Source organism: Octopus bimaculoides, chromosome 6 (assembly GCF_001194135.2).
Source record: "Octopus bimaculoides isolate UCB-OBI-ISO-001 chromosome 6, ASM119413v2, whole genome shotgun sequence".
NCBI classification, from domain to species: domain Eukaryota; kingdom Metazoa; phylum Mollusca; class Cephalopoda; order Octopoda; family Octopodidae; genus Octopus; species Octopus bimaculoides.
Window position 1 is genome coordinate 37,957,134 of NC_068986.1, and position 14,505 is coordinate 37,971,638.

The window sequence follows — 14,505 nt, forward strand, 5'->3', positions numbered from 1 at the left end:
TGTGTGTACACACACAAACACACACACATACAAACACATGTATGTGCCTCCTTGTCTTGACATTACATGAAAGTTGTAAACCAATGTTACTGTAATATAAACAGAGGCATTTGTTTTAAATCTGCTGAAAACATTAACTTGCTTGCAAACAATGTGAGAGTTGATGACAGGAAAAAATCTACAATGAATTTTCTTAAGACCAATGCAAGCATGGAAAAGTGTACATTGTGATTATATATATATGCATGTGTATGTAATAAAAGCATTTCTTCTTTGATAATTTACCATTTCTTGATTCTCTTTTCCAACTTTTGCAGGAGTGTCAGCATGTTGCATTGCATTAGCAGCCTATTTATGTGATTATGAAAATGTCTCTGTTTATGATGGTTCTTGGACAGAGTGGGCACAGAGAATCAGTGCAGATAAGATCTTATCTAAGAACTGAACTAAATTTATTTTTAATTAACTTTGTATAACCTGTGTAGAATTTGATTTTATTTCAAGTAGGTTAATTGCTGTAATTTCAGAAAATTAGATATTCATGAGTAGAGAATTAAACTTTTTAATCAGAACAACATAAAAAACAATCAGTTTCAAAGACACTTTTTCTAGACAAATTGTTAAATTTATAAATGAATCGTCTCTATACTTTATATACAAATTATGTTCTTCAAAATACATAAATAAAGTGCCTTAAGAAATCTGTTTTAAAGTTTTATGGTTGATATTTTAGTATTATTTTTAAAGTCTTTGATGAATTGCCAAAATTAATCAAAGCTCTTTGAAATAAGTTTTAAGGTGTATCATGAGGAAGATGTTACCAGGTAATGTAATGTTGGTGTACTACGGTGGCGTTTAATCCAGTTTATTTGGAATTATTTTTACTAGAGCAAAGGGTTTTGGTTCATGTTCGTAAGGTCATGAGTTCAATTCTCAGTAGCACGTTGTTTCCTTGAGCAAGACAATTTATTTCACATTGCTCCAGTTCGCTCAGCTGGAAAAATGAGTAGTATCTGTATTTCAAAGGGCCAGCTTTGTCACATTCTGCATCATGCAAAATCTCCTGAAGAACTATGTAGTGTACTCAACCACTTGCACATTAATTTTACAAGCAGACTGTTTAATTGATCGTATCAACTGGAACACTTGATGTCATAACTAAGAGAGTGCCAAAGAAAGAAAACATTGCACCACCTCTCTCATGATATTTGTTTGCTGTTTGTAGACTGAACACTTTAAAGTTAAAGTGTTTGCTGAGGAGACAAAACATTGATTCACCATCTAAGAGACAGGCATGCAAATGACTTGATTATGTTAATTTTAATTTTATTTAGAAGAGTCATAGGCAGATGGCAACCTACGGGCAGGACTTTATGAATGCCATACCTAATGGAAAACTACTCTAAATTTTTTAGTAGTGTGGCCCACCTGATGATGAGCCATGTCTCATGCCACCTGCTCCTTGGAAGCAGTTGCCCATGTTTGATTTAGAAGAATAGATTCCTACAAAATTAAATTCAATATAAAGTCTTAAGGAGCTGATAAAATTTTATAGAACTTAGATAATAAAACAAGGTAGCAAAATAGAAAGTTTTTAGCCAAAAATGAGAATATGATCAAATGACTTATCATCATTTAACGTCCACTTTCCATGGATGATGATGATGATAAATCATTTAATCATATTTTCATTTTTGGCTAAAAACTTTCTATTTTGTTACCTTGTTTTATTATCTAAGTTCAATACAATTTTATCAGCACCTTAAGACTTTATATTGAATTTAATTTTGTAGGAATCTATTTCTGAATATAAATAAAGATCAAATGAAGCAAATAAAGTTGAAAAAAGATTTTTTCCACTCAAAAAGCTGAAAAATTTTAGCACACGGTATATTCTAAAAGTAGAAGACATCATCTTCAGAGTAAAAAAATAAATAAAAACTTAAACTGAAAGCAGGTGCTGTAATTTTTTTCCTTTCACCAAATCAAAAATGATATACTTTTTAAGAGTTATCATCCAAAATTTTATACAGAAAATAATATCTACTTGCACAAAAGATACTCTTTGAAAAGCTATCATCATCTCTGGGTTTTAAATTTCTATAAAGTCATAAACTACATAAGCTTTTCTTTCGCTCAACTTCCTGACTTTTAAGTTAGTGTCCCATTACTGTCTATTCGTTGTCACAAAAACTTACTGTAATTTAAATTGATTTTGTAATTAAGTAATTAAACTTACTATAATTTAAACTTTGTCCCTGGTGAATGAAAATCTATCCTCACTCAAGACACAAATTGTCACTGCAATCCTTCAGTTCTAAGGTGACCCTGGATATATGAATATATTGAGTCATCACATAAATAGTGCGGGTTTTTTTCAATTGCATTAACTAGAAGTTGGAGGGGTATGGGATAAACTACTTGCATCAACTTGCTATAAAATCAGGTAGTAATTTCAACTTATTCTTAGTGCAAGTTTTGAAGAGTACAGTTTGATTTAACAGTTATTTTTTCAAATCTATAATGGAAGTGACAAAGGAGAATATTCAGTATATTTTGTTTTATGAGTTCAATAAAGGCAACAATGCAACAGAAAGTGCGAGGAATATTAATGAGGTATATGGGATCAGACAATAAGTGTAAGCCAATGTCAACAGTGATTCCAGAAATTCCAAGCTAGAAACTACAGCCTAGAAAATGAGTCTCGTCCTGGAAGATCTGTAGAGCTTGACAAGGATGTCTTGCAAACCCTGGTGGAACAAAATCCCATTTTAACTGCTGAACTAGCAGAGAAGCTTGGATTTAGTCATTCAACCATTCATCAACACCTGTGTGCCATCGGAAAAGTCAGCAAATTGGGTCAATAAGTTCCTCACAAATTTTCTGAATCTAATCGTGTGCAGAGAGTGAATGTGTGTTCTTCTTTGCTGTCACATCTCACGAATGAACCTTTTTTGGACCAAATAGTGACTGGTGACGAGAAACAGGCTCTATAAGAATGTCAAGAGCTGAAGATAGTGGACAGGGAAAGAAGAAACACCCCAGGCTAAAAAAGGTCTTCACCTATGTAAGGTGTTAGCTGTTTGGTAGGATATGAAAGGGCTAGTCCAATTGGAACATTTAAACCAAAACCAAACAATAATAAAGGAGATCTACTTCAAGCAGCTTAAGTCAGCACTAGAAGAAAAATGACCCTCTTTGGTTTCAACATGAAAAGTGTTCTTCCATCAAGATAATGCTCAGCAACATAGAGCGAGGATGACATTCCAAAGGCTAGAGCAGTTTGAATGGGAAATGATGCCCCACCCACCATATTCACTGGACATTGCCCCATTTGATTATCATTTATTCCAGTCTTCAAAATCATTTGGATGAGAAAAATATGAATTTTGTAGACGAGGTCAGAACAATACTGGAGGAGTATTTTCTGTCATGGACAAGTGAATTTTGGAAGAGGGGCCTTGCAAGTTTACCAGATAGATGGAAGAGCATTGTAGAAAATGAAGGAGAATACATTTTAGATTAAAAAAGAACTTTATCTTAACTGAAAAACAAAAGAAGTATAAAAAACCACATTATTTATGGCATGACCCAATACCTCTTATTTTCCACAAATGCAAGTATTACTAAGAGAGACAGAAACTCGTACACAATCAAGGACACATGCCAGTACTTGTCAGTCTTTGAAAATGTTCATTTATTTTATGCAGTAAGAGTTTTAAAAAAAAGTCATCAAAATTAAGAATTGATTGGATATTTATTTTATGTATAAAAACAGACACTGAAATCAGGAATCTATTTGAATATATAATAGACAAAGATAAAGTATTGTTCAACAAAGATAAAAAGTTAACATAGACAAAAAACTTCATAAGCCTCAAGAAATGAGAGTAGTGAGACACAGGAGTTGCTGTTTTTTACTTTGTCTAGTATAGATCATTTATTTGAGCTCTTTCCAGAAGAAACCTTCATGTGATATGTCCACCAACAAGGCTGAATAATAAGTAATTTTAAACATTTAGCTGCTCAAATAACTGTCAGAAAATCCACTTATCTTCAATACTTATATCCTCTGTTGCATCTATCAACTCATCCATTTCTGAGACATCTTCTAAAATAAGAAAGAAACAGGAGAGAGGGAAATATTAAATGACTTTTGAAATAATAATGTGTCATTCTTGAGTTTCTAAAAAGCAAAACAGGAAGAAGTTAAAAGAACTGTCACCCATATAAACATTGCAAATCAAACATTCATATAATAGTAATGATAGAAGTGGTGATGTATAGTATAATTTAATGAGTTTTTCATCCAATATGTTCTTGTTAAATTTCCATCTGCTTCCCCACACTTCTTTGAGACCTCCTCATTCATAACTTTTTTTCTTCATCCTAGACTCATCTTTTTGCCCAAAGTAACAAAGGATGTCAATACTCATTCACCCATACCACCATTCCTATCACATTACCTCTCTCCTGTTGTTATGCTTGTATAACAAGGGATTTCATCGAATCTGTTTGTAATCAATACACTCCTCATCATCACCCTTCTATACTACTATCACTCCCTCTCATCCAGATTGCTTGTTAATATACATCACTCTCTTTCTATCACCACCTATTTCTAAGATTATCACATACTATCTCTGATCATCAAACATCACCTTCCTGTATTGCTAGCCACCACTCTCTCTTCTCTATATCACTCATTCTCTCTCTCTAACCAGTAAACAACACTGTTTACCATAACTTTCTGTCACCACTGTCTCTTTTCCATGATACCCTCCAGCATTATCTTCTCCATTACTCCCACCTCCACATATGAAAATACATATATACATGACTAAAGGAAATGCATTAAAAGTCAAAAGATTCTCTTACGTTTTGGTAGTTTACTGATATCTGTGAGAGGAGTTACAGGATGTAGTAAACCAGGTAAGACATCTGCTGTATTCTTGCGGAGGTTCTTTAGAAATGCATGATTCAATAAACTGGAAAGAGGCAACCTAAGAGAAGAAGAAAGGAAAAAGGATTTTTAAAAAAAAGCATTTCAATGTCTTGCAAAAAATTAAATTTAAATATGATTCTTTTATTTTCAAAATGAAATAATGGAAATATCCAGATTTAAGAAACTATTCTCATTTATAAATTAAATCTTACTATCAACGAGAGTGAGTTTCTCAATTGTAGTAGATTTCTAAAACATACATGCACACAAATTTGTGTGCATGTGTATACATCTATCCATCTATATATTATATACATGCATTAATGCTGTGCAAACATAAAAAATAAATAAACACTAAAAATATGCTCAGTATATTAATGTAAAGATAATGATTCACTCTGCCACTAATAGGTTGATGGGTCAAACACCGAATAAGAACAGAGTGAATCAGTTTCAAATGAACAAATAAAATACAAGTTTTCTTTCTCTTGTTTATGGATTCAAACATGCATGTGTGCATTTGTGGGTGTGTGAGTGTATGTATCTAAAAATATATGTATATAGGCATAGGAGTGACTGTGTGGTAAATAGCTTGCTTATGAACCACATGGTTCCGGGTTCAGTCCCAGGTTTATATAATTTGATTTTTTATGTTAGTGTTGATCATGGGCAAATAATAAAATTTATAAAAGTTTTGAATATTAATAAAAGGAATGAAAATTTATTATTACTTTTACATATTATTCCTTTGTTAATATTTATTTCAATTTTGATTATTTGATGTTTGTATAATTTTTGTAGTTATTGCGGGAATAACTAAGAGGGCTCAGATTCCATTTAGAAGTTGATTGCCTGCTGCAATGGCTGCACCTACTCCTGTTTCAGCTTTAGTTCACCTTGGGAAAGTGTCTTCTACTATAGCCTCGGGCCGACCAAAGCCTTGTGAGTGGATTTGGTAGACGAAAACTGAAAGAAGCCCGTCGTATATATATATATATATATATATATATATATATATATATATATATGTATGTATGTTTGTGTGTCTGCGTTTGCCCCCCCCCCTCAACATCGCCTGACAACCGCTGCTGGTGTGTTTACATCCACATAACTTAGTGGTTCGGCAAAAGAGACCGATAGAATAAGTACTAGGCTTACAAAGAATAAGTCCTGGGGTCGGTTTGCTCGACTAAAGGCGGTGCTCCAGCATGGTCACAGTCAAATGACTAAAAGAGTAATCTCATGCAAAAATATAGTCTATGCGTTAAAAGTTATCCTAGCATTTGTCTAATCATTGTTTCATTCCTTTGTTTGAAATATGCAATGTGTTCATGCATTTTGGTCTTCCAGGAAAGGTCAAGGACGAGTACCACTTTGGATAGGCTCATCTGGCGCACCCACCTTTTCCCTTCATATCATTCCCTATTGAGTTCCACATCATACCTAACTTATGTAAAAAAGAACACCCCGCCAAAAAACTACTTTCTCTTCTATTGAAATGCATCCTTCTGGAAATTTCTCCCAACAAATTTTATTGCTGTTGTTTAACCACTAGATCAACTTCAAGAAGATTTATCAATTAAAGGCATTCCAACAGTGACCATCCCATTTTTATAAAGTGTAGTACATCTAGGATAACATTATCTAATATGTCTTCCCATTTTTTAAATGGTAAAGTGATTTGAAGGAGATGTGGCTATTTCTAGCAGGTCTTAAAACTACACAGATGCTACATCATTGACTCACACACTAGCTTCAACAATTTTCCTACAGGTGTCAACTTGACAGTTCAAAATTAAAAGACTATTGATCTCACCAATCTTAGAGAATTGCCAAAGGGCTTTTTTGTTCTCTTCAATAAATCTCTGGTTCTGTACCAACCTTAATCACTCAGTAGTGTTTAGTTTGGTTACTTCTTCATAGATATGAAATTAGATGCTCGCAATACATATTTGTTTTCACTACATGTCCCTTCTACTAGTATTACAATAATCTCTGCTGTTCTGAACTAGCTACCTACATACTCTCAATGACCACTTCTCTTGTCACCCTTCCTGAATATTTCTCATTTCCCAACTCCTGTAATAAACACATCCTATCCAGAAATTATACCCTCCAGAATTCCTTCCCCACACATTTTTCTCCAGCAGATACTGATCTACAGGTGTTCATTTAAATCATCGTTTAATGTCCGCCTTCCATGCTGGATGTTCAAACTGAATATCAATTGTATTAATATTCTTTTCTTTTCTACTCTAGGCACAAGGCCCGAAATTTTTGGGGGAGGGGCCAGTCAATTAGATCGACCCCAGTATGTAACTGGTACTTAATTTATCGACCCCAAAAGGATGAAAGGCAAAGTCAACCTTGGAGGAATTTGAACTCAGAATGTAAAGACAGACGAAATACAGCTAAGCATTTCGTCCAGCGTGCTAACGTTTCTGCCAGCTCACTACCTTCCAATTGTGTTAATATTACCAGTCTTCAGAGATGTGTAAGGTTCATATTTACCCTCCTCATCTGATTGTCTTATAAAACATTATATATAAAAATAACTACCCACAACTCAAATATTGACTCAATACATAAACTCCATATTGACTCAATTAAGATCTAAGACAATCAATATAAATCAATAAGACATTAATCAGTGGCTTAATACTGCTCAATGGTTTCAACCTTCATACTCATTGACTGAAATTTTATTTCTTCAGATATTTTAAAATTATATTATCCAACATATTTCATACAAACTATTATTTAATTGGTGGAAATTTTAAGATTAACAAAATCCCTTTACTGCATTTCCACCATGCTAACACTTTAATTTACTTCTATAAAAGAGTGTTATATGATGGCATTACCCATTATTAATAAGCAAGTCAATTTCTTGGTATTTTCATTTCCCTTTTTGGAATATGTCCCAAACAATTTTTGTAAATTAAAATGATTGCAGAATATCATTATCAATCTCAGAGTAGTTAATGAGACTCAGACAAGATTTAAACTGAAACTGTTAAAAGCTAACAGCTAAATGTTGTAAAGCATTTAGTTTGATACTATCATTTTGGCCAACTTGCCAACATGATTTTTTGAAATGTTTTTTTTTTTTTTTTTTTTTTTTTTTTTACCTCATGTGAGCTTCTTTCTCCAGGCACATATCAACAAAGTTATGAAAAGCATAAGAAAATGTTCGGGTGTAAGCTGGTGAATCTTTGGCAATGTTTGTACTTAGCCGATTACCTAAAATTAGAATAAAATCTTTTAAAAATAAAACTACAAAAAAGAATAAGAATAATTTTTACTAAAATGACTAGATTCTTGAAAATTAGATTTCCAAACATTCATATCAAATATTAAAAATCTAATATCACACTAACTATTGGGAGAATGGGATAAATTTTTCTTGTTTGAAATGTTTTCAGAAAAAGAAAAATATTAAGAAAAGAAAAAAAACATGAAGAAAATTAAAATCCTGATGTTCTAACTGATACAAATTTCAGCCAGAATACTGGTATACCAAAGATTTTCTTTCTTTTTTTTTTTGTTATTTTCATGATTCCGAAGAGAAGAGCTAGAACCTATTGCCAATTTTTCATGCTCTCTTAGACTGTAACAAAGAAACAACTGGGCCCCAACATACTGCTCACAAATTTGGGCTGGTGTAACAGCAGCAGATCCACACAAAACATTCAAGACCACCTCCACATAAAATCCAGTAGATTGGCAAAATTTACTTACCAACATACAAGTGAAGTAAGTGTACAGATGTGCTGTTCTCTGTTTCTTCCATTGTTTCTCTGAACTAGTAAGTTGCATCCACCTCCACTCAAGCCCACTTGATGTATTCACCTCCCCCACCCTACTGTTTCTCACATAGTAAACAATGCTTTCCAAAACTATAATGCCCTCTCTACCCATGTCTTCCCTGTTCAAGCTGAACATAAGCAGCATCAACTTTCCCAATCTGGGTGTGCTGGTAAATATCTTTTCCAGCTTATATAAGAACAGTAGTGTAGATAGTGTTCAGTTTGAATTGCCACAGGTTAGTGATTGGTAATGGGAAGAGTTAATATACAACAATGTTTCAAAATGCATGAAGTTTGGGGGATGATATTTAGTATGGTAGTATAATAATGTGTTGGTAAGTGAAGATCTAGATGCAGATATTTGCACTCAATGTACTATTCCAGAAAAATTTCAAAAATGTTCATAGATGAAACATCAAACAAAGATTAACCCATGCTAACATGAAAAACTGATTATGACAATAATAACAATGTTAAAATTGAATTGTTTATCCAAATTTTTTAACATTTAAAAAAAAAATTTTTTTTAAATTATCAAAATATATCTGAAATGAAAATCTCTTAAAATAATAGTTAAACCAAATCCATAATTGAAAGGTTACAATAGTGAAGAAGTTGCTGAGATACCTAGCCAATTTTAACAGTAAACTACAACAAAATAGTTGTTACTTCATAACTATTGCGAAGTAAAGAAGTATGTACAAAAGGAATTTTAAAGGTATTAATATGCAATGTCAAACTAAACAAAAATATTTTGTTTGTCATTTTATACAGAACTATCTGCAGCAGGCTGCAACTCAAACATTTCTAGTTTTAACATGTACAATCACTCCCAAACAAACCAGCACCTTTACAACTCTGCTACAACAATAGCCTAAGATATATATTTCTTTCTCACAAACATAACAAATACATGCAAAAATAGTAGTAACACTGTCCTGCAATGCACAATCCTTAATAATAAGTGTAGAGTAACTTATTACAGATGTGTTCAAATAGAGTTCACAGACTTCAACATTGTATAAAATGTAATTAATTGCTGCATATCAGAATATGCAGTGTGGTTCTCAACTAGATGGAGGTAGGTCATATTCACATATATGGATCAAAACAAGTTCTTCAATTGACGACCTACATACCAAAGGTGTGCTCAATCAGGTTTGACCTGAGACTATGCAAGAGATTTCTGAGTAGAGGAACAATATAAGATTATTTAGCACAGTAATGAAAGTGGAAAATCTAATGAAAAGATACATATGTGCAGTATGTACAGTGGGACTTAAAAATTAAAGTGAACAAGATATGATATAACAGGTTTAAGAAGATAATTATAACAATACAAAAGGAAAAACAGTATTAAATCAACTGGCGTTAGGAAGGGCATCCAGCTGTAGAAACTCTGCCAAATTAGATTGGAGCCTGGTGTAGCCATCCGGTTGCACCAGTCCTCAGTCAAATCGTCCAACCCATGCTAGCATGGAAAGCGGACGTTAAACGATGATGATGATGTAACTGGATCACAACTTTAGAGATAGAACAAGATACAATAATTGGTATTACAAACGATAAACTTTATTAAATAAATTTGTGTAACCTTTCAAGAAAGGAAATAGTTTCATAAAAATTTTAAAACATATGCTTTAAAAATAAACTAAATATTTCAATAATTCTGAAAAAAGATGTATAATTAGAGCAATTAAAATAAGAAAATGATATTTTACTCAAAGTACTGTGGACGCCACCAAATTCATTGATAGTGCGAGAATCAAGTAAAACTGGTTTGGTGCCATTTAATTTTGCTAAAAGCATCTGAAATAAAATTAACATATTTTAGATTTATAATCGTATTAAGTGGCATCGTTAACTACAATATGAATTTTGAATAAGTAGGAAACAGCTTTTTGGTCTGATTGAAAAGATGCCTTAATTTTTCTATGATCTATAATGTTCATAATTGTACTGGATTAGAAGAGTGTTCTATTGGTAATAACATCGGTAACTTTGGCAGAGAATATCAAAGAGAAAATAGCTTTTTGCTTTGAATGCAGTCTCATATGTAATCTGACCAAAAAAGAAGAGTATATTCTTGAAAGAAGAAATCTGATTGAATAACACAAGATTTCAAATAAAACTTGTGTTTAAATAGTTACAAAGATGTGTGAGAACAGGCCAAATCTTTATTAAAACTTTCAATATTAAGTCTTAAATATACATTTTGAGCTGGAGCCACTTAATATGAGTTTGAAATTATAAAAAAAAGTGAGAGTTAATCTGCACTAGAGGGCATACATTCTGTATGGAGAATACACTTTTAAAAGGAATCTCTTACTGACAAAGCAAAAGAACTGCTCTACTGAATATTAACTAGTTTAGAATGGAGACATCCTAAAAATGAGCATACCTAAAATTAAAGCAGAGCAGATGAGAAAATGAATTTATAACAGAGAAATTAGTTTCTTACAAAATCATAATTGTTTTATTCTTTAGAAAAGAGAATAGGTCAGAAGCAGCAAGAAAAGGAGTATTGTACTAATAGTTAGTGAACAAATGAGTGATGAAGGCTATATTGACATCCAAATTTTAGCTGAGACACATTCAACAAGCCATAAAACAATATGATTGCTATCAAAGATATTTTCATATATATTTTGACTGAGGACATTTTGAAGATAGAATATCTAGCAGGTTGTTAATTTTCACTATATACAACAGTATCATAAAAAAAAAACCAACAGCTTACCTGTGTTACTGGCATATCAGCAAAAGGAGCATAACCATTTGCTAATTCACATGCCAGAATGCCAATACTATAGATGTCAGAGCGAGTATCATAACCAGCCATATTCTGGAAAGTTAAAAGAGTATGTCAAATGATTCTAATAGGATCAAGTTTTTAAATTCTCTTATGAAATAATAATTATATACATATAATGTTATTCAATTTTAATTGTCATATATACGACTGGAGGAGATGCTGATACAATTCATATTCAATTTTATGACACAGGTTAGTGGTTGGGAGAAAAAAAATAAACTTAATCAAAAAGAGAATTTGAAAAGATTGCTATTTCAATGAAGAATTGGGAAGACGTGTTTAAAGTGGCTTGAGGTATGAAGTGGAGAAGAGATGTTTGTATGTGGCAGATGCTCAGGTATAGTATAAAGCAATGTAACTAACCTGTTCAAGTATTTCTGGACTGAGCCAAAGTAAAATGTTAATGGCAGAAGCAGGATAATCATGAAGTCGCCGGAGTCGCTTGCCACTTTGGATCATAGAGAGAGCATTGTGTAATCCAGAAAGCTGGACATTACCACTGGCTGAGATCAACACATGACTGGCTTTCACTGCACTACAAATAGAAATAAAATGCTCACACTTACTCTTCAGCAGATGCAGAGTTAAAGGTTTTCACTTTCCAGCCTGTGTATTCTCTAATGTATCAAATTAAAAAAATAAGTTATCCTTTTCTTTGACAAGGGAACTTTTTTTCTTTTCTTTCCTCCAAATATTAAAAAAAATATATAAATTAAAATTCTTTTAATATTATCCAATGATACTTTTTAAGATATGTAAATAAAGGAAGAGAAATATTTCTATAGACGATGGTGATGAAATATAAAAGTGTAATTCAAAGTTATAAGCTTTCAAATGAAGATAATATTAAATTATAGTGTGTTGATTGTGGGAGTCAGCAGCTGAAGTTAAAAATAATGTTAAACCTTGTTTAACTTCAGTTTATGAAACATTAAATGATAGAGACATTTCTCAATAAATTGGATGCATTTATAATTTCTGAAGGAGGTGAACTGGCAGGATCATTAACCTTGAGGAGAATTGCTTGCAGTATTTTCCCCAGCTCTCTGCACTTTAAATTGAAATCCTGCTCAGATCAACTTTGTCCTTCATTCTTTTGAAGTTGGTAAATATACCATCAATCAAGTACTGGAGTGCATTCTTCTCTCTTTTTTTCTCAATCAGCTACACTGTACTTTAAGAATTGTTTTAGATCACTTACAGTATCCCTTTCTCCAGAAAAAAAAAAGGGCTGAATGAGGAGTTAGCAACTTCTCATAGAAAAGTTGATATATCCTGGAGCATCCAAGCACAGTCCAATGTGCAATACAAAAGAGGTTGAAAATAAAGAAAAAGAAATATTCAAGGTAGCTTACTACCCAATCTCCAGCTAGATAAATTAACACAGAATTAAATGTCTTGCAAAGAAACAGAAGGAAATACCTGCCATGAGAGCTGACAGATCAATGTTTATCCACTTAAACATTTTACCTTTACAGCAATCAAAGAAGGAAAATATAACAAATAGAGAAAAGGAAGAAAAAAGAGATTTTAAAAACAGTAATTAGTAGAAAAACTATAGGGACTCTGATGATGGAATACATAAAAACTTTTAAAACATAGAAAGTACTAGAATATATTTATGATAGAACTGAAAGAAAATGTTCAATTACAGTTTTCATTTCAATAACTACAATCCCTTTTAAAATAACTGACAAAGATACAGGCTTGAAACCTATACAATGACTAAAATACTGTTAATCACGATATTTATCTTTTTTAATGATTAACATGTCAGTCATGTCAATTTCTATACAAGTACTTCCATTATGGAATTACTACATCATAAAAAATACAAAATTCAAATCAGACAAGTTATGAAAGTACAAGGTAGTTTTCCTTTTGGTATGCAGAAGGAATAACCAACATCAACTTGTCAATTTTTAATTTTGCACTCAAATGGCAAATTGAATGAAGGAAGAGTCATCTATTTATTTCTAGTTAAAATATCTGAAACTAAATTCAAACCTAATCGACTTAATATTAGTAAATCATTGAATTTATCTGACCCTATGATTTAAGTACCATCATCATATTTCAGAAGTAATGCCCCTGTGTAATGAAAAAGCTTGCCTTTGCTACATTTTAATATAGACTTTATTGATAGAATTTTACAGTCAGAAGTTCACATTGACTGAAAGGTAGCTTCCCATGAGTGATACAGAAGACTAAACTGGTAAAGCAAGGATTAGATACTTACAGCACCCAGTTAGTACACAGGTGAACTTCTCAAAAGATCTTCAGGTTTGACATTGCTTAACTTCAGCAATATGACAGGAACAGGGGTTTTCAGGGTCAATTGGCTGTTAATGGATTTTAACATTATAAGCTTCAGATTATCTCAGAATTTCACAATGATCCCTTCTATTGGCTCTGGAATGTTGTTGAGATAAACTGAGAATTAACTGACAGGAAACACGCACAGCATGTGGCAAACCTTAAAGTGATGATGGAAGCAGTATTCATACTTACCGATGAATTATTCCCCGGGAATGGAGATATTCTAGTGATTTGATGGTATCTCGTAATATGTAAGCTATAGCTTGCTCGGGCAAGCCAGATGTGAAATAAGCATGGAAAATATCTTTGCAGGATCCTGGAATAAATTTATAATAAACAGAAGTGGAAAAAAATATTTTTATTTTTGTTTGTTACTATTAACATACACTGGTAAACAGAAACAGACAGTCAATAATGTCATTGGTTGTTTGGCAGTAAATGTAGTAAGACTTGCAGACATGTAGAAAAGCTAATGCGACAGAAACTGGTTAAAATGTTGAATATAGAAGTCATGTGATAAAAGACAAAATGGAAAATTCAAAAGTCTGTGTGTGTGTGTGTGAGAGAGAGAGAGAGAGAGAGAGAGAGAGAGAAAGAGAGAGAGAGAGAGAGAGAGA

General features: G+C 32.5%; 2 protein-coding genes across 7 annotated transcripts in view; one reads left to right on the forward strand and one right to left on the reverse strand.

The window, feature by feature from the left end:
• LOC106878406 (3-mercaptopyruvate sulfurtransferase) overlaps positions 1-705 on the forward strand; it is a 12,009-nt gene extending 11,304 nt beyond the window's left edge. The window contains exon 3 of the mRNA XM_014927611.2: positions 318-705. Coding sequence (XP_014783097.1) covers positions 318-445 — 128 coding nt within the window. The 3' untranslated portion in view covers positions 446-705. The remainder of the gene's footprint in view (positions 1-317) is intronic.
• Positions 706-3,738: 3,033 nt separating this feature from the next.
• The window catches only part of LOC106878403 (STE20-related kinase adapter protein alpha), a 45,442-nt gene continuing 34,675 nt past the window's right edge, over positions 3,739-14,505 (reverse strand). For all 6 annotated transcript variants that reach the window (XM_014927605.2, XM_014927604.1, XM_014927609.2 and 3 more), the window contains 7 exons: positions 14,081-14,204; positions 11,933-12,104; positions 11,495-11,599; positions 10,476-10,563; positions 8,077-8,188; positions 4,879-5,003; positions 3,739-4,111 (listed from right to left, as the gene is read on the reverse strand). In XM_014927605.2, coding sequence (XP_014783091.1) covers positions 4,038-4,111; positions 4,879-5,003; positions 8,077-8,188; positions 10,476-10,563; positions 11,495-11,599; positions 11,933-12,104; positions 14,081-14,204 — 800 coding nt within the window. In that variant the 3' untranslated portion in view covers positions 3,739-4,037. The remainder of the gene's footprint in view (positions 4,112-4,878; positions 5,004-8,076; positions 8,189-10,475; positions 10,564-11,494; positions 11,600-11,932; positions 12,105-14,080; positions 14,205-14,505) is intronic.